This window comes from Rhamphochromis longiceps, linkage group LG10 (assembly GCF_057381845.1).
Source record: "Rhamphochromis longiceps isolate RC_006_pf linkage group LG10, R_longiceps_female_GT1.1, whole genome shotgun sequence".
NCBI lineage: Eukaryota > Metazoa > Chordata > Actinopteri > Cichliformes > Cichlidae > Rhamphochromis > Rhamphochromis longiceps.
In genome coordinates this window covers 34,947,584-34,968,552 of record NC_140566.1, presented here as the reverse complement: position 1 = coordinate 34,968,552, position 20,969 = coordinate 34,947,584, and the positions used below count along the sequence as shown (strand labels likewise).

The 20,969-nt window shown below is 43.1% G+C and overlaps 1 protein-coding gene across 1 annotated transcript; it reads left to right on the top strand.

Moving 5' to 3' along the window:
• The first annotated feature begins 875 nt into the window (after window positions 1-875).
• serpinf1 (serpin peptidase inhibitor, clade F (alpha-2 antiplasmin, pigment epithelium derived factor), member 1) lies at window positions 876-9,106 on the top strand. Its single transcript, XM_085421417.1, has 8 exons — window positions 876-1,192; window positions 3,368-3,428; window positions 4,245-4,440; window positions 4,828-4,983; window positions 5,689-5,892; window positions 6,328-6,467; window positions 7,155-7,365; window positions 7,541-9,106. The coding sequence occupies exons 2-8, from the start codon at window positions 3,369-3,371 to the stop codon at window positions 7,786-7,788; spliced, it is 1,215 nt and encodes a 404-aa protein (XP_085277543.1). The 5' UTR covers window positions 876-1,192; window position 3,368; the 3' UTR covers window positions 7,789-9,106.
• The last annotated feature ends 11,863 nt before the right edge of the window (window positions 9,107-20,969 follow it).

Here is a 20,969-nt window from a genome sequence, read left to right as displayed (position 1 = left end):
CAGAAGTGCAAAGTCAAGACTCTGTATAACAAACAGGCCGCAATGATTTGATATCAGATGTTGAAAGAGAGACATTGCATGAAAAATATTATCGACACTAAAAGTTGGGATGGTGGCAAAAAATAAATAAATAAATGAAAGATGCTGGAAAAGAAACAAAAGTAACAAGTAAAGAAATGGATGGATGGGCAGCCAATCAGGTTCATTTTCAGTAGGTCAGTAGACAGTCCATTAATCTACAAAAAACTGCATCTAAACATCTATAAATACAGCTACAGAGTAGTGCTCATCAACGTTAACAGTGAAAACTGAACATCTGATCAGAGTATATTATATCATCGAAAGATTTGAACAATCTGGAGAAATCTCTTTACGCACAGGATGAGGCTGAAAATCACTGGCTGCCCATGACCTTCAGGCGCTCAGCAGCACTGTGCAGAAACAATGAATTTAATAAACCAAAATAAAACAACAGTGGGACATGTAGTAGAATAAAGACAGCCAGATCAGTCACAGGTCAAGAAGGTGCTTTAACCAAAGTTTGAGGGTTTGATCAGGAACAGATGACAGATTTTTATCTGCTAGCAGGACCTCACATCTCCAAATAAAGTTCCCACGTGTGGGATTAATAAAGGTTATCTTATCTTAACTTAAAAACAGTGGTGGAGATATGTCACATCCTGGACGACAGCAGTGTTCAGATAATATAACTGACAGTTTTCATTCTTTTGATTCAAATGCACTCTGGGTAAAAGGGGCGGAGCATGAACACCTCCAGGTTTTTTTTATGTAGATGCAAACTTTGTGTTTGAACAGCACTTGGACCACAAACAGGCACAAGAACGTGCACAGAGACGTGTGGAGGCCAGAAACCATCGGGTGGTGTCACATGATCACATACATCTTTCATCTACAGTCTTTGCTTCGCGTCAGCTGATTTCTCTGAAACACTCCTGAGCTGTTGTTTCTTTGTGTTCTCTCAAAACTTCAGTTATTTTAAGGTGCTTACACTTTTTATTAAATACCAGAATTTTTTAAGCTTCGTTTTTTTCTGGATCTGTGCGCGCTCCCGCTGCCTCTGCTGGCAGCAGCTGGATGCGCGCTGCTGAGGGTGCCGAGACAAGAGGCGTCAGCGGGGTGGAAGACTCACTTTCTGAGCTGGCAGGGACGCTGATCGACGTGGAGCAGAGAGGTGAGTGACTCTCGCTGCACTAGATGCATTTCTGCGCTTTTTACGCACACATTTGAACTTTTTTTTTTTTTGCATCGTTTTATTTGCGCCAGCTGGAATAAAAAGTGTAAAACTTGGACGTATTCGTAGCAGCGCAGCTCAGACATGAAGCACAGGGAGGTTTTCTGCAGAATTCAAAGCGCTTTGATTCAGACTTTGTGAAAAACTTGCTGTTTCTCAGACACGCTGCGTTTTTCCTCCTGTTCAGCAGCCAGTCTGGGCTTTTCCACTCAGCAGGTTATATAAGAGCAGCAGGTCAGAGTCACTAAAACCAAGTAAACGATCATCAGCTTCGGTCTGTAAGGACATTTTTAATTTTTCTAAATTCTCATTGTTCGGATAAAACGGATGATTTTTAATAAGTTTGCAGGTTTGAAGATATTTGGGGTTGTAAAGAATTTCGTGCCAAGAAAAACATTTCACTGTGGAATATATTCAGGTTAGTGACCTGGACTTTAAAAATCCCTGATGTGATATCAAAGAGTTCACAAACAGCCAATGAAGAAACTTTCCAGTGAGGACCGGAGACAAGTCAGTGCAGGAACGGGAGCGCGCTGAGTCAGCTGGTCTGCAGGGGCGGGGGGATTAGCGCGCGAGCACACACACACACACACACACACACACACACACACACACACACACACACACACACACACACACACACACACACACACACACACAGTAGTCCAGGATGAGACGTCAACGACGTCACCTCTCTGCACTCGTTTACACTGACGTGTGTCGTTCTGCAGAAACACTGTTGTGTATCTCGGGGCGCGTGCGCAGGTATTCTTATCCACGCACTAAAGGGACAAATCATTAGGTACAGCTCACCCAGCCCTCAGTGCTGCTGCATTTTGATGCATCTCAATCATCCAGGAAAGTAAATCTCCAAAAGTTGATTCTTCATCTGGACGTAGCGCTTTGTGGGAGATCTTATACACAGGACATTTGCATGATGACTGAAACCAGCCCTGACCTCACAGGTTATGTAACAAACTCTGACCTGACCTCCTTCAGTGGGCTGGTTTCAGTCATCATGCAAATGTCCTGTGTATAAGATCTCCCACAAAGCGCTACGTCCAGATGAAGAATCAACTTTTGGAGATCTCTGCTGCAGTTTTCATTAACCCTGACCTCGGACTCATGGGCTCGAGCTTCCTGTCACTCCCTGTCTCACATCTCCAAGAAACCAGTTTGAGATGATCTGAAAGATTTTTTTATTTCTCTCATAAACGTTTAAACGATCTAACTGACGACATGTTATCTCTGAGTTTATGAAGCTGTAGGAAAGAAAAGATGAGACACACTGCGACGATCAGGAGGTTAAAGAAGAAGAAAGCATCTGGGTTTTCCATCAGGCCTGTGGTTTGTGGGTGTGTGTGTGTGTGTGTGGTTTTAGGTTCAAATGACAGACCTCTGTTTATGTAAAAGCTCGAGCACCAGGTCCAGATGTGTGTGGAACAAAGCAGGCCGTGTGTGTGTGTGTTCCTGTCTAGCTATCTTTGTGAGGACCAAAATCTGCATCCTACTATACTTGTGAGAACCAACAGTCACTTGTGAGGACACGCACACACCGGTCCTCACAAGTTTGAAGCCTTTTTGAGGCTCAAAATGTGGTTTTAGTGTCAGGGTTACAATTAGGTTATGGTCAGGTTTAGGGTCAGGGGCTAGAGAAAGCATTATGTCACTGAAGGTCCTCACTAAGACAGCTGAACGGGGTTGTGTGTGTCAGACTTACTCTTTCATGAACGCTGAGCTCAGACCTGAGATCATGATTTGTGTCCCGATGAGCAGCTCAGAGTTTGTTACATAACCTGCTATAAACTTCACAGAGTTTCCACAGCTCGGAGGTTTTCTGGCTCTGACTCTAATCTTTGTCTTTGAATTGTGTCTTTGTTTTGGATAATTTCGTCTCTGTAGCCTCTGTGGCGGCTGAACTTGTTTTCTGTACTCGTCCTCTGGACTTGGTTTGGCTCAGCCTTTCTTTGCACTTATGGAGAAATTAGGGGCGTTTGGTTTGGCGCAGAGGGTATCCCTGCCTGAGGAACAACAGCTGTGTGATGAAATATGGTTCATTTCCTTCACTGTTTGAGGAAATGTGTGAAAACTTGTTTCCTTTTGTTTGGATTTCAGGATGAAGGGAACGACTTTCCTGCTGCTGTTTGGAGTCGTGCTGAGCTTCTGTGACGCTCAGGTATCAACATCTGCCATCTGCACATATTTTCTATTCTTCTGCTTCCTCAGTTATGTAATTTACATCCCCAGAGCCAAAACGCTGGAGCCACAGACAGTAAAAAAGATGGATGTATCCAACGTCACCCCACCCACTGGTTTGATTTATGAAGCCTCGAGGTGAGCGTCTTCGCTCTCTCCTATTCTCACTGTAAAGCCGCACACTGATTGGCTAACTAATCTAAACCACGAGACAGACTTAAAATGAGCGAACGCGCCCATAAAGTGTCAGACGTCTCTGCAGCGCAGTCCCTCTGCAGACAGTCGCCCCCTGGTGGCCTTTAGAAAGAGCGCAGATTTCAGATACCTTTACTGGAAGCTACATCCATCTTTAATCAGTCTGTGGCTTGGACTTTGAATTTTAAAACATGTTTGAATTTGATGGCAGCAACATGCCTTAAAAAGCTGCGACATCAACAACACGAAGATGAAACATTGGTGGAAAATCTCAGAGCTGATGAGGTAATTTAGTGATGTGACTGTGTGTAAAAATACCACCTCACCATGCCCTCAAGGACGAGCTTTGACGCTTCAGGGTAGATCAATGAAGACGTGGTTTGACAAACATTAGAATGGTTTCTGGGTTTTTCCAGAGGTGGCTGCACAGGCTGAGACCACCCTCAGTTCAAAAAGAGCTTCACGGGTTTATGAGCAACATTTGCTGCCATCCACATGATGTTTGCTTCAGAGGAGCCCTGTCTGTCTGAGAGTTACCGGTGGCACGAAGTTTTAAAAGTTCAGTTAATCATGAAATCTTTCCATCATTGGTCCGTTGCAGTCTGACACCGGCGGCGAGGAGGCAGCCGGAGAGGAGGAACACATGGAGCTCTTCACGACTCCGACTACAAAGATGGGTGCTGCCACCTCCGACTTCGGTTACAACCTTTTCCGCATCCTGGCGAGCCGCGACGCTTCCACCAACGTCTTCCTGTCCCCGCTCAGCGTGTCCGAGGCGCTGACTCAGCTGTCCATGGGTGAAGACACAAACACACAAACTTAGTCCAAACCTGAGCTTCGGCTTTAGTGTTGGTACGAGCTCAGAGGCCAGACTGGCTCAAGGTCATTCTGTTTGCTGCTCCCAAAAACACCGTCAGTGTCACGGGACCAGTTTTGTTTTTTCTACTTCTGTCTGTTTTCGTACTTCCACAATTAGTTTTCCTCTGTTCACTTTCAACTAAGCTAAGATTGTACAACAGCGCCACCGTGTGGAGGAGGTGGACACAAGGGCCTTAGTGGAGAATATTAATTTAAAAACAGAGACATTCTTACAGTAAAAGTGATGCCCACGTCTGTTTCTCTAGTGAATAAAACAGTTGTGTCAGAGGTTTGTGACCTTAACACAAGCCCTCCTGTCCCTCTAGGAGGATCTGAGCATGCTCAGAGGCAGCTGTACAGGGCCCTGAGGTACCACACCCTGCAGGACCCTCAGCTCCACAACACCCTGAAGGACATGCTGGCCTCAGTCAGGACGGCGGGGAAAGGCCTGAGTACCGCTGCACGCCTGTACCTGGCGAGACGTGAGTTCACGTTGGGGTTGAGATGGAGTCTAAACATCAGCTGTGACTTTGCAGCTAAACCAAAACAACAGAACACAAATTCAGCTCATTTCTTTTCTATGTCCTGCGTCAAGTTTTCATTCCTACTCCTCCGAAGGAGCTTAGCATGATTTATAAAAACAAAAGGTCTTATTTATTTGATGTGTTACACAGAAACTTCAAAAAGGCCAATGAAAGGTGCAGTTGTAGTCCTGTACTGCCTCTTTAGGGACCTTATCCATTAAACCCAACATTTCTGGTTGGCTTTCTTCTGGAAGCCCGCTGAGGGGCAGCGTCTGGTGCGTGAGCCGGACCCGATGACCATAGAAAAAAAATGTGTTTGGCTCAGTTGTGTTTCAACCTTCTGGTAGAAATGTGAGGAGAAAAAGTCAACGTGAGCAATAAAACCATCAGAAGCCTAAAAAGGATTTTGGTGTTTAGTTGTTAAGAAGACATTGCAGTTTCATCAGATGCAGCCAAGTGAGCTAAGCACCTTCACCTTATCTTACACCGTAATTTAATGTTTGAAATGTTTGGACTGAAATTTGTGACTGAGACAATAAACTCTTCATGAACTTGTTTATAGAGGTGAGCTGGAGTAAAGGAGCCAGGTGGAACTGGTGGTTGCTCGCTGTCTCTGTGTTTGAGTCTTTACTGTGAGATCCTAATGTTCTCTCATGTTGTCAGGACTTCGTTTGAAGCAGGAGTTCTTTGGTCTTGTGGAGCAGCAGTATGGAGTTCGCCCCAAGGCACTGCTGGGAGGATCCAAAGATGTGAAAGAAATCAACGATTGGGTGTCTCAGCAGACGGGCGGGAAGGTACAGCGCTTTCTGACCAAGCCCCTCCCTCGTGCCGCCGGCATGAGCATTGTGAGCGCCGCCTACTTTAAAGGTACGTCTTCAGCTCTGCAGACACAGATATCTACGAATTAGTTAGAATTATCATATAAATAAAATCCATACGGTGATTCAGTGATCAATATTACTTATCAGATAACTGTAAGAGTTTTTTCCAAAATGCTCGTGTATGGGTTTATGTGTAGGTGAAGTGATCGGCTCACATGTTCAACGCACCTGAACTTTGGGGCACCTGACTAAAGTTTTTAGGAATGAGACTAACTCAGAGAGCTGACTATAGACCGATCGCTGCTACAAAGTGACCTTTATCTGTTTAGCGAATCTTGGAAAAGATGAAACAAATTCAAAGTGTATGGTTGTGTATCCATGTCCTCTGCCACTGAAACCATGAACAGGTTCTGACAAGTGACTGATCCTCAAAGTAAGTTTCAGCCATGATGAATAATGGGTTAGTTTCCTGTCCTAACAGGGAAGTGGACGACTCGGTTCGCTCAGAGTGGAGGGCTGGAAAACTTTCAGGTGGATGGCGCAGCACCTGTGCGCGTTCCCATGATGCAACAGGATAACTACCCAGTGAAGATGGGGGTTGACTCGGACTTAGGCTGCACGGTGAGCGTGATGAATAGCTTTAAACGGAAGCAGGTTATTATCCAGTTTCATTTAAATGGTAAATGGCCTGTATTTATATAGCGCTTTACATAGCCAGTCATCCACCCATTCACGCACACATCCACACACTGGTGATGGCAGCTACATTGTAGCCACAGCCACCCTGGGGCGCACTGACAGAGGCGAGGCTGCCGGACACTGGCGCCACAGGGCCCTCTGACCACCACCAGTAGGCAACGGGTGAAGTGTCTTGCCCAAGGACATTTATACAAATTTAAATGGACTTTACTGATAATGCAAAAGAATCCCATTTTTTACGAAGGAAAAAAATGATACAGGGTTGATATTTATTACTAAAAACAAAGGCAGAGAGGAAAACGCTGCTGAGCTCCCGATGATGGCAGAGCAGATCTAACAGAGCCATTCTACTTCCTTTCATTCATCCCATTGTACAAAAATAGTTCTGCAGTTCAGCCGTAGATGCAGTAGGGGGCACTAATGAGCTTATACTTAATGAATAGAAGTGGATAGAGCTAAATGACTAAAATAGTTTTATCAGGTCTTTGACAGACATTTCTTATTAAGTTTAAAAATAAAATCAAACAAGAATTCACGGCAGCTGTCTCCGAACGATGGCTACAGTAGCGTAACTGCAGCACATTTCTTCATGTTTTTCTCCTCGTTCAGATCGCTCAGATCCAGATGCAGGACGATGTCAGCATGTTCATCTTCTTGCCCGAGGATGTGACCTCCAACATGACCCTTGTGGAGGAGAGTCTGACCTCTGAGTTTGTCCAGGACCTCTCCATGACGCTACTTCCTGCCAAAGTGTCCATTACTCTGCCCGTCCTGAAGCTCAGCTACTCCACAGACCTGCTGCCGCTGCTCGGCGACCTTGGTCAGTTTCATCCACCACGTTTTTTACTCGAGGGTTCTAATATAGGAGCATACTAGTATTTATATATCAATGCCGAACTGTCCATTCAGGGAAAAAAACCACTCATGAAGCTGTAGTAGTGTAGGCTTTTTCTGCTGATTGATTAACATGGTCGTCCTCCTCTCCCTCTCGGCAGGTCTCTCTGAATGGCTAGACAACCCGGAGCTGGAGAAAATCTCCACTCAGGCTGCCAAACTTATTTCTGTCAATCACAAGGTCACGATGGAGACGGCGCCGGAGGGGAATCAGTACCCGAGCGACACAACGCCAAGCCACCTGACATACCGAGTGGACCGCCCCTTCCTCTACCTGATCCGGGATGAAACCTCAGGGGCGCTGCTCTTTATCGGCCGGGTGGTCAACCCCAAAAGCCTGTCGATATAAAGTGCACACACACTTTTGCACACCTGTCTTCACGGGGACCGCCATTGGCAGACTGTTTCAGAACTTATGTCCAAAACCTAGACTTAACTCTGAAACAGCCCTTTAAAAGTTTGAAAACGCCCTCACTCTAAAGACCTAAAACTCACATTGGTCCCCACAGAGGCAGCTGTGCGCGCACACACACACACACACACAGACACAGATATACACACACACAGACGCACACACACACACACAGACGCACACACACAGACGCACACACACACACACAGACGCGTGCACACACACACACACACAGACGCGCACACACACACACAGACGCACACACACACACACAGACGCACACACACAGACGCACACACACACACACAGACGCGTGCACACACACACACACACAGACACACACACACACAGACACACACACACAGACGCACACACACACACACACAGACGCACACACACAGACGCACACACACACACAGATGCACAGACACAGATATACACACACACAGACGCACACACACAGACGCACACACACACACAGACGCGCGCACACACACACACACACACACACACACAGACGCGCACACACACAGACGCACACACACACACAGACATACACACACAGACGCACGCACACACACAGACGCACGCACACACACAGACGCGCACACACACACACACACACACACACACAGACGCACACGCACACACACACGCGCACACACACACAGACGCACACGCACACACACACGCGCACACACACACAGACGCACAGACGCACACACACACACACACACAGACGCACACAGACGCACACACACACACACACACAGACGCACACACACACACAGACGCGCACACACACACACAGACGCGCACACACACACAGACGCGCGCACACACACACAGACGCGCACACACACACACAGACGCGCACACACACACACAGACGCACGCACACACACAGATATACACACACACAGACGCACACACACACAGACGCACACACACACAGACGCGCACACACACACACACACACACACGCACAGACGCACACACACACACACAGACGCACACACACACACACAGACGCACACACACACACACAGACGCACACACACACTCTTAGCAGGTCCTAGGAGGGACTTCAGGTGTTTGGCAGATGTCTGATTCTGATTATTTTTCATGTTGAAACGTGATCACGTTGATCTCGGCGGATACACAAACACACCCAAGATACTCAAAAGATTCTTTTTTTATAAAATCAAATATTGTCATTTCTGTTAAAAAGAAGTAAACACGACAATGAACCTGAGCACGTGTGTTTTGTTTGTTTCTCATTTACAACATCTCATTTTGGCTCCAAATGAGATCACGATTCACTGACTAAACTTAGCTGAGATCATGTTTACTGCTATACTAATAAAAGTCTCAAAGGTCGAGCAAGCAGCAGGCTCATTTACTCGCAGACACCAGGACAAGAGGAGACGCCCTCTACTGGCCACATTTTTCAGCACCGACCTCACTTTGCAGACCATGAAGCTCTGGCCTGGTATTCATAGCACAAGAAAAGTGCTGCAAATAGACAAGACTTTGTTCTGTTTTGTGTCTGTCACCATTCAATATTAGTTTGCTGGTTTTTGCGCTTTTGCATTCAGTCATCAATATAAAGACAGAGACGATGATTTTATCACAGATTTATCATCAGAATCAAAGCTGGAGTCTCTGTAACTCTGAGAGTCTGTGGGCAGTGATGCTGTCAGACTGTCGGTCAGTCTATGAACATTCGCTGCACGTTACTGCACAATCAGCTTAAATCAGCCTGATCAGTGTAAAGCTTTAAACAGAGCATGCCGATCATTCATCAGTCACAGTAATGAAAATTGTGTTTCACAGTTGGCTCTTGGAGATGATGTAAATATCTGAGTGAAGATGAGGCTGAAATCACTCGTAAACTGAACAAAATAATAAATAAATAAATAAATAAATAAATAAAGGTGCCAACTGGAACCAAAAGTGGTTCTTTAGACTGATGCCATAGAAGAACCTTTTTTGGTGCCACAAAGAACCTTTCAAACAATGGTTCTTTGAAGAACCATTTCTTTCAGTGGTTCATTGAAAAACCATTAAAGGTGCCCCAAAGAACCATCAAGAAATGATTCTTTGGGGCACCTTTAATGGTTTTTCAATGAACCTTTTTTAAAATGGTTCTTTAAAAAAACCATTTTAAATCTTTCAAAATAAAATGCATCATAAATTGAATTTCAGTAGGGTAAAATAAATACGAGCACATAGACATATATTAATGGTTTATTGTCATTTTGTAGTTACCAAAAGACAAAAAGGCATTTTAACCCTCAGCACAGCATCACTACTAATACATGTCACATTAGTGTTTTCAAACAATAATACCGTATTTCCCGGACTACAGAGCGCACCTGAATATTAGCCGCACAAGCTAAAATCAGGGGAAAATCCTGTTTTGTACATACATTAGCAGCACCTGACTAAAAGCCGCAGGCGTTTCAATGTTGACTTATCATATGTAAGAGAATATGCACAAATCGAATTGTCAGGAAAGAGATGGCTGTTTGGAGACACACCCCTTTTATTATTATTTTGAAAAACAAGTTATGGGTACATATTTGCACAACTTTTTAGGTATATGTACAAGTAGCGGTAATTACAAGTACGAAACATGTACTGTGCTTCATAAATGAGTAACAAATGTAGTACATAACAATAACCTACAGCACACCAGAAAAATAGATTCGGACTACCTTTTAGGCTCAGGTGCAGTGACACGGCTTTAACAAGAAGAAAAGTCAGTCATTCACCACCATCTTCCTGCGCACTAAAACCACCAAAGTCCTCTTCTCCAGTGTCGGACACGAACAGGCTCAGGATGGCTTCGTCATCCACTCTCAGCTCCTTTCCTTCGTTGTCACTTTCAAAACCAAACAAATCCTCGTTGTCAGTGTCAGAGTCGAACACCCTCAGAAGGGCCGTGGCGGTGTCCTCCTCTCCATCATGCAGCAGTCCAGCCCTTCGAAATCCGTTGGTGATCGTGGATGTTTTCACACTTTTCCACGCTGTCAGAATCCACTGGTGGAGTTGGGCATAACTTGCTGAAGGTGTAGCGCTACTTTGAAGTTTGTTTTTCGCGCTACTTGTACGGCACTATGTTGCCTGGCGGATGGACATGTGACCAACATACCACTCTTGAACCCCGATACTGTGTGTCTGATCACATGCCCTTCCGCCAGGCAACGTAGTGCCGTACAACAGCGGAACAAACAAAACAAATCGTCTTACGATATCACAAAAATCATGGACAATCCATAGAAAAGCCGCACCTGACTAAAAGCCGCAGGGTTCAAAGCTTGTGCAAAAAGTAGCGGCTTATAGCCCGACAATTACGGTAATTAAATATATTTGCTATACTATAAATAAATATATATAAATACTATATCTACAGATAACACAGCAATTAATACATGTATTGTTTAATTAATAAAACATCAGAAAGTGATAAAACACATTAGAAATAGCTTCATAACAGACCATTAAATCAACACATTTTCATCAGCAGATGTTTGCATGTTCAGTAAAAATATTTCAACAACAAGTTTATGATTAAAATGATCAATGAACTTCAGCCTTACGCTATGTAATGTACTTTTCATGTTGGACTCATGGTCCTTTGTTAGTCCAGTTTAGGATAATGTCTCTGACGTATGTATCATATCAAACATATGTCATATCAAAACAAGCCCACACCTGCAGTTGTTTCAGTTTTTCACAGGTGTTTCCTGTCAGCTGGTCAACCTCTCAGGCGGACATCCATATCAGCCAACCAAACGACAAGCTCCTCCCTTTGTGCTTCAAATCCCTCCCACTCTGAGACAAGGAGCTGAAAGAGAGAGAAAAGAGTCAATTATAAAGAAGAGAGAAAAGTGAAACCCTCCTCAGAAGGTCTGACTCGCATACCTGCAGTTGACCTGTGATGGACTCCAGTTTGGCGTTCACGTCATCCCTCATCGATGCCAACAGCCGAGTCTGCAGGGTGCCCTGGAAGAGCCGAGTTAATGTTCGACTCCTCCTGGTCAGGCTCTCCAGCTGGATGAGCCGAGGTCTCCCCTCTCGCCGCCGCCTCTTAACACAGAAACACAAATTGCATCTGAAGCAGGAGGAGCAGATTTTTTTTCCTATTCTTTTCTAAATCCAGGCTAGATCACGTGGAGGTATTTGGAAAACTTTTTTGGCCAGCGGACGACTGTTGTCTCGCAGAAAGTCAAATCGAATGTATGCGATACACAAGCAATTCACAAGAACACATTATAAAAAACAATGCTATATTGTGCTATATGCTATATTTGCTAATATATATAATAATCTCAAAAGTAATGCCTTGAAGCAGAAAATAGTAATACTTTATTAAAATTTAAAACAGAACAGTGTTTGGATGTGTGCATTGTGTCTACTGTTTGTTAACTCACAACATTCATAAATGTCTTAATAATAAATTCCATATTCTGTCACCACATTATTTGTGATCAGTGGGTTTGCGGGGTTAGGGGTGTTGGGGTTAGGGTCTTTAGGCTTTGGCCCCCACCCCTGCCACCAGTATATTTTTAAGTATTTCTAACTTTTATTTGAATATTCAGTTTCCTACCATCTGCTCTTGAAGGGTAATCACCAGGTAACCCACCTCCCCCTTCGCACACACATGCACACAAACAAAACACACAGTATAATTCACAGCCTCATTATAGTGAATAAATATGTATGCCATTTACACCATCAAACTTAGACAGCTAAGGATGAAGAACCTTTTGTTCTTTAAAGAACCATTTGTAATAGCTGAAGAACCATCCACAAAATAAAAAGGTTCTATGACGTATGATGGTTCTTTAAAGAACCATGAAGACATCTGAAGAACCATTTAAGAACCATCGTTTTTCTGAGAGTGGGACCAGAGTCACTAAGAAAACAATTGGTAACACGCTACGCCGTGAAGGACTGAAATCCTGCAGTGCCTGCAAGGTCCATCTGCACATGTACAGGCCTGTCTGAACTCGCCATGTTTGGAGGAGGAATGCTACCTATGACTGCAAGAACACCATCCCCACCGTCAACAAGGAAACATTATGCATTGGGGGTGTTTTTCTGCCAAGGGGACAGGACAGCTGCACTGCATCAAAGAGGAATTGATGGGGGCCATGTATCGTCAAATCGTGGGTGAGAACCTCCTTCCCTCAGTCAGAGCATTGAAAATGGGTCGTGGGTGTGTATTCAAGCACGACAATGATCCAAAACACACGGCCAACACAATAAAGTATTGGCTCAAGAAGAAGCATGTTCATTTATTTATTTTTCTGGCAGACTTACAAAATCATCAGGGGTTCAAATCATGTTTCCCTTACTGTATATTTATTGAAAACAAAACACCCTGACAATGTTTGGGGACCAAGTGGGAAATGTTATATATTTGGATCAGTCAGTGTCAGTCTGAATAGATTTGTACTTTATTCAACAACCAGATTTTCACATGCTCATTTTCAGTTTTTCAGTTTGTTAAGTAATGCAGTCTAAGAAGCCTGCTTCCTCAATCATTCACCAGCACCTGTAGGTGTGATCCTGTGGCTCTGCACTGTGTGAGGTGGCTGATGAGGATACCAACGCTCATGGTAGCTTTAGCAGAATGCGAGTTTATTCATTTAAATTTTTACAGTTACAGAAGCATATTTATGGTTCATTGTATCCCTTTGTTGTTGGACGTAGCGTTTTGCGTTTTGGGATGATTAGGAGTTTCTAGTTTGCATTTTTGATAATCTTGTATTTTGGTCATTTATTCTGTATAGTTATTTCACCTTCTGGTTATGGTGTTATGCTTTCCTGGTGCTTATTATTCAATGTCTTTACTTCCCTGACTGCTTTTGTTAACAGATGGATTAATCCTGTTGTATTTCCATTCCTTTGCTCTGTCTTGTTTACCTTTTTGTCTTCTGTGGCTTGTGTGTCCTGAGCCCAAATCTGCACTGTCTACACTGCCATCACATTTCACATGACCAGCAGATTCCACGCAGCCCGTGCCATGTTATAAAAAGCTCGAGTTAGGAGATGACGCTTATACAGCACATGTCTGGGGACAGTATGGAGAAAGTGAAAGAGCAGATCAAAGACCTACAGAAGGCCAATGAAGGTAGAGTATGATGCCAGGTGAGGGACGTACCAGCAACAGGAAGCCTCCTTCAGGTTAAATTATTTCCAGAACAGAAATGAGAAACGAACACTATTCATGGTGATGTTTTTGTTTGTTTATTTATTTATTGACAATTATTTTTAATATTACTTCTTCTCTATTTAATGTCACTTCTCAGCTATGTTGATGTCAGGCTGATGTTCCAGATGTTCTAACAGTTGATTTTCCATTTAACAAAAACAAATGTCCCACAGGTATTTTTACTGCACCAGTGAGAGGAGCCTACCACTTTGACTGTGTTGTACAAGAGTGGAAAGAAGATTTTCATTGCATATGAACACCTGCGATCTGGGGCTGGAAGTTCCTCTAAGTTTGCCTCACTACTTCTGGAGGTTGGAGATCAGGTGTTTTTGCGTCTCATTGCTGACACAAGAGTGTTATCATATTAAAGAAAGATGCCCAACGGATTTACTTTCCATCATAAAAACCATCAGACTACCTTCAGTGGTCATCTGCTTTTCACCATGTGAGAGGTGTGACAGCTGCAACACGTCCTGTTTAGGTTGTTTGGAGCTTTGCATTTTCTATGAATAAAACAGGAAGTAAATCAGTCTGGGATGTTGGAATGACTTGTTTTATTTGGTCATTTTAATTTTCTACTTCTCCTCTGATAACACTCAGTCAGAGCATAATACCCACACAGGTAATGATCTTTTTATGGATGCTGCACAAACATTTCATTATGTGTAGACTTGTTTTACAAAGTTGAACTGTGGACAGATGCTATCAGGGAAAGTTTGATGAATACAAAGTGGAATTGGTCAGTTTACATTTGTTGTTCAATAAAGCTTTATGAAGCTGAAGTGGCATTTGGTTCACACGAGACAGTCTGAAGAATTAAAAAGTATTATTTCTGTAAAATTGCAGTAGCTGACTGACATACCAACAGCTGTGTGATCAAGACCTGTGGCAGCACATCACTGTGCTAAGGTGAATTTCAGGTTCCTACAAAATGAGCTAGAGCATCATCAAAATCCACATACAGTAAATATAGTGATAACAGAAGCCCCTACGGTGCCAGCAAGAGAGCATCGAGGTCATATTCATCAAACTAACAGTTGGTTTTAAACCGCACGATAAAATTTCATTGTGAATCTGAAGCTCGAGAACAGTTCAATTTAATTCAATTCAATTATATTCATATAGCGCCAAATCACAACAAGAGTCGCCTCAAAGCGCTTCATAGATACAGAGAAAAGCCCAACAATCATATGACCCCCTATGAGCAGCACTTTGGCGACAGTGGGAAGGAAAAACTGATTTGAGCTGATTGTTGGAATTTGGTGCTCTGTAAATAAAACTGAATTGAATTGCATTCATGTTCTGCTGTCAATATGTTGATATTTCTTTTGAATTATGAATTATTCATTGGTGCCTGGCTTCATTTGCATCTGTTCCAGGTTTTCCAGATGACAAACGTTCGGCTTCTTCCAGCTCTCAGACCTCTCTCCAGTTCTTTAGTCTGCATTTCATTGGAACTTCAGCAGAGTGAGAAGAGGGAACCGTGAGACAGAGAGCTCAGTTTGTATTCACAATGTGTGTGTGTTATGAACACCACTGAACTATAACTTTATTAGTATTGTCATACATGAACAACAGGTGACCCCAGTTTCAGGAAAACACTGGAGATCACATCATAAATTAACAATAAAGCAACAACAACATATAAGCGTGTGGGACAGCAGGAGGCTGAAAAACTCCTAAGTTGACTTCTATAACTAGCCTTGTGAGGGCGCTACTGGCAACATGTTTTAATAGGTTACAGAGATACCTGAAGGTGCTTTTGTCATACGACACACGGCAGCTGCAGTCCTGACCCACTGAAACTAATCAAGTGAATCATTAGAAGTTGACGTAATCACACTTTTCTGAAACATTTAATAGAATGTAAGCAGAGGTGGAAAGCATTCTCAGACGGGCGATTATAATGTTCACAGGGAGGTGTGGGTCACACATCAGTGTGGTGCACACATGTGGTCTCAATTACCCCGTCTGAGATTCCTGAAACACTTCCCAGACGGAGGGAAAAGGACAGAAAGTTTGTGAGCAAAGCTTGAAGAAGTCCTCGTTGTGTGTGATGTCCTTGTTGTTCTGGACTAAAGTTTCTGAGGCTACGTCCACACTAATGCGTTTTCCTTTGAGGTTGCAGGTTGAATCGTCTTGTGTTTCACGCATGCGCAGGACTGGAACGTAAGTGTTTGAATGTGGATGTGCAACTCTGTGAAAACGACTGAAAATGCTAGTGTGGACGTGGAGTTTTCAAATCTATCCGAGCTAGTGTGGACGTAGCCTTAAAGCTGCAGGATGCTGAGGAGAAACACTGACATGACTCCATCAGCTCAGTTCACAACATTTTAAATGCAGTAATGTAAATGAGTACATTTGTACTTTAATGAAATGCTGATAATTACTCTGCAGTCCAGACTCACCAGCCAACACCTCTGAGTGTCCATCAGAGGGCGACAAACACTCAGTGATATCCGCCAGAGGCAGCAGAGGAACTTCAGCTCACATGTGGTGTAACAGCAAAGCGCACACGATCACTTTAAATGCAGCTGCAGACGGTCTAATTGTAATCTGATTACATATCATGTTGAAATTCAGATTGGTGTCAAACAACATTTTAAATGTTTACATTCTGAGCCTCAATATTTTTCTACTGAAAATCAGCTAAATCAGTCTCAGTGGGTGGACCCAGAACCAGATCCCGCTGAAGGAATCCGAGGCTCTGTAACAGGGCAGTTCCCAGATGGATCAAGGATTCACACTGGATCCGGTTTAGCGTGACTCATTTTCCAGATTACCCCGGATAAACCCCCGTATCATAGCTGCTGATTTTGTCCACAGTCTAAAATTAAACTGAAATATCTCAAATCTATCTGTCCAACACACAGACAGCTCTATAGTTCAATGTTTATTTTAACATGTTTGCTTTTACTTAAGTCTTGAAAAAAATTCTGCTTCTTTCTTCCATCAGTGTGAAACGGTCACTATCATTGGCCTGGTGTGTCCGTATCAGTGAAGACTGAGATTAGATTAAAGATGAAATCAGATTTATCTTCTAAATCTTACTAATTGTTTCCATAATGGCAGAAATAACAGAGTGCGATAAAAAAAAGAAGACGACCTTTTTGCAGTTCATCATTTCTCCCCTCCTAGTATCACGAGCATATTCATATTCCTCAATCCAGTGGATTAAAATGGACGTTCTGGCCTTTACTTATCTGTTGCCATGGTGAGTCATGCTCTTCTGATGATGGCTAATTGTCAAACTAACTCTGACCGAACTAAAAACACTGACTTGGCGATCTCGGATATAATAAACTTGAGTTTGTGAACCTGCTTCCTGGAGCAGAGCCCTGATTATTCTGTCAGTTTGCTTCATTTTGAAATGATTGTCTGTCCTTTTGTGTGTATTTAACTCTCAATTGTCATTTTTTCCAAATGTAAAATTAAAAGAATTTAATGTTTTTCAATGATATTTTCTGTAAATTGAAAGTAAAAATTCAGCACAAGACAGAAGTAACCAGAGTCCTTCATGAGACTGATGAATGAAGCGATTGCATAAACGAAGGCTGTGACAGAGAACGACGTCGGATTAATGTTACATACTGTTTACTCAGGAAGTCAAAGGGAGCCGACGCGTTACAACATCAGCGTGAGAACAGAACAGGCGCTTTGGCAAAGCACACGGCAGGTGGATGTACCCACAAGCTGATTGCAGGCGAGGGTTCAGGTCTGCTGACACCTGGGATCTAGATAGATATCAGATAATGTGGGAAAAGACGTGGCAGTGAAATTAATTTGTGTTGTTAAAACATGTTGGACACGAAGATCCAACATGTTTTTTTTTTTTGGTAAATCCTGATATCCTGAAAAGTTTTTTTATGATAGAAACCTTGAATTTTGTTGTCCTTCTCCATCTGACAAACAGTCTTTGGGAGTCTTTGCAGCCTTTGAACCCATCTGTCACTTTCTGTGAATTTAAGCTGTCGCTCGTGTTTTGGTTCAAAGACCTCATGGAAGAATTCAGGAGGAAACGACACCTGACAGGAAATCTGCTGAAGAAGGAGGTTGGAGGTCATGTTTATACTCGAGTGAAAGCTGCCATGCTTTTTTTATTGCTAAGGGACAAAAGTTCAGATGGAGGGGTAGATTGTCTTTTCTACAACCAGGAAGCTGCAGCTGTGACATTCCCGATACTGGCATAAAACTATAATAAGCAGCTGTGCCTCCTGTCTCGACCCCTTCTTCCTTTAAAAGGCTCCGTTTATTCCAAAAAGTGGGAATGCTCAACTATAAGTTAAGTATATAAATAAATAATCAGAAAAAAGTCAAAACAACTGGAGAAAAGCAAAGGTACTCATGGTGAAGGTAGCAGAGCATCCCAGGATTAGAAGAACCCAAAGATCCGACAGAGACAGAGAAATACTGAACCCAAAAGTAAAACAAACAGTATTAAAATGCTACAAAGTCCCCGATCAGTGAAAATGAAAATAAAAGCCTTTAAAATAGTTTCATTTAAAAACAAAAAAGTTAGATTTCACATGAACAAACTGAAAATGAAAAAGGTATTAAGATTTTAAATTCAAATTTAATTTGACCCCAAAACAAAAGAAAAAAAATCAACTGCCGAATAAATTCTTTACAAATCCTACCATGTGGATTCATGGATTTTTTTTTCACATTCTGTCTCTCACAGTTGAAGTGTACCTCTGGTGCAAATTACTGACCTCTGTCATCATTTTAAGTGGGGGAACTTGCACAATCGGTGGCTGACTAAATACTTTTTTGCCCCACTGTAACAACCTGTTGTGTAAAGAATATAAGGAGGTTCACATAACACAAATCAAAAATGCTGATCCAGCAGTTTGAAATCATCACTGTTCAAAAAGTTTGTATTTCTTTTTTTAGCGTGTGGTGAGCACGTTCTGCTGAGCCTTCATGAATGTCTACGATATGAACCGTGGTTCAAATTACAATTTGCTTTCTCAAAATCTACAAAAGCAACAGAGCCCAGATGAAGATGGAGTTTTTTGGAGCTGTCGGTGCAGTTTTGTGGTGGTGCTTTAGCTCTGACAGCACAATGTCTGTAGGAGAAAGCTCACTTCCTCCTCTGTGTCACAACATCATGATGAAACAGACCTTTAGCCTGAAAAACTGTTTCCTTTTTGTACAGCGCTACAATGTAAGAGGATGAAAGCATGCTGCATCAGTTTAAAAGACAAAAGAGTCACTCTTTAGGTTTGGCATCGTGGCTCTGTTCTGGGACCCGTCTGTGCTCTAACTCGTCATTAGGAGTGAGAACGTGTTGGTCTGTGCTTCACATCTAAGCCTAGAGCAATAAGACGAGCAGCGAGACCCCCCACAGGCCAGGCCCACCACATTTCTACTTTACTGATGATATTCATGGAGATTAAGCAGGAGAGATGTTCTCCTCTTGTTTTTCATACTTCCCACACAGAACTGGGGCCCACAGACTGACTTTGAGTTTTTACATTTGAAAGAGTTGAGATGTTACCAGTTAGTCGGCGCTATAAAAAAAACCCATATATTTTGCTATTGATGTAAAGGATGTCTCATCAGATCTGTGATGGCTCTGCAACTTCATTAGCATTAGAAAAATACTACCTACTAACAAAACTAGCTAATAATGATGACGTGTGTTTAGTTCAGTGACAGCATGGAAGGAGGAGCTAGGGTAGAGGGGGGTTGCAAAGGGGCTTGCAGATGTAAAAAAGCTGAAGAAGTTTAAATATGGAGGAGATTTTATACTGCTGCTGAGGTCTATCAGCTGAAACACTACAGAAGACTGTTAACATATGAATACAGCCTGGACTTCACTGTTGGGCTTTTTCTCCTTCTTTGGTTTCTTTTCTTGAGCTCACTGTTGGTCACACAGATGAAACTTGGATGGATTTTTTCAACATGCTTTTTTCTGGTGCTGAACCAAGTTTGCCTTTGAAAGTATGAATCACATTGCACTTCCTGGAGAGCCCTACATTGAAATGGGAGCTATCACAGAGCTTTGATTGTTCCTGTTTCCAGGAGTATGTCTGTGTAGGTTCTCAGGTATCCATGTCATAGTAACCTAAGGAACTTGGAAAGGAAAGCGACTGAAACTTAATTTTCTTGAAGACGTTTCATCTGAGAAGCGTCTTCAGTTCTAAGATGAAATGGTGGAGAGTCCCAGATATTAAAGCCTGGTGGGAGTTGCCACTTAAAATGGTTGTTGATCCACCATTGATCATAGAATAGAATAGGATAGAATAGCCCTTTATTGTTATTGTACATGTACAACACAATTATGCGTGCCCCAGGCAAACTCTGCAGGAGTAAAAAGCAGAATATAAATAATAAAGACATCAGGAATAAATTGCAAAAAGAAGAGAGATGTACAGTCAAGACGAATACATACAAAACAAGAGAAAGGCACACAATGGAGAACAAAGTGTTTGGAAGCAGTGCAAAAAGACCTGAGTTCAGAGTCAGTGTGTGAGTGGCCTGAGTGACAAGGGTTACTCAGACCATGGCTCAGATAGTGTGGGACCTGATTGATCTGCGGTGCTGTCCAGAGGGCAGCGGCTCAAACGAGTGGCGGCCGAGGTGCGAGGGGTCACCTGCGATGGCCCTGGTTTACCTGAGACAGGAGGATCTGGCGATGGCCTTCAGGGGTGGCAGAGGGCAGCCATTGAATTTTTAGGTGGTGTTAATGACCCTCTGCCCGGCCTTACTGTTCTCAGTCATGGCCCCTGAGTACCAAAACCCATGCAGGAGGAGCACGCTCTTCACTGAGGAGCTGTAGAAGGCCAGCAGCAGTTCCTGGTCCAGGTTCTTCTTCCGCAGAGGTCTGGGCATTCCTCGCTGCACTGTACAGCAGACACCACATTGTTAAGTTTGTGTTTAGGAGTTT

What these genes read in the sequence shown, in the direction of transcription:
- serpinf1 (XM_085421417.1), top strand. Translation starts at nt 3,369, where the DNA reads ATGAAGGGAACGACTTTCCTGCTGCTGTTTGGAGTCGTGCTGAGCTTC. An exon ending in ACGCCTGTACCTGGCGAGAC is followed by an intron (nt 4,984 to 5,688) that starts GTGAGTTCACGT and finishes TCATGTTGTCAG; the next exon opens with GACTTCGTTTGAAGCAGGAG. An exon ending in GAGCGCCGCCTACTTTAAAG is followed by an intron (nt 5,893 to 6,327) that starts GTACGTCTTCAG and finishes CTGTCCTAACAG; the next exon opens with GGAAGTGGACGACTCGGTTC.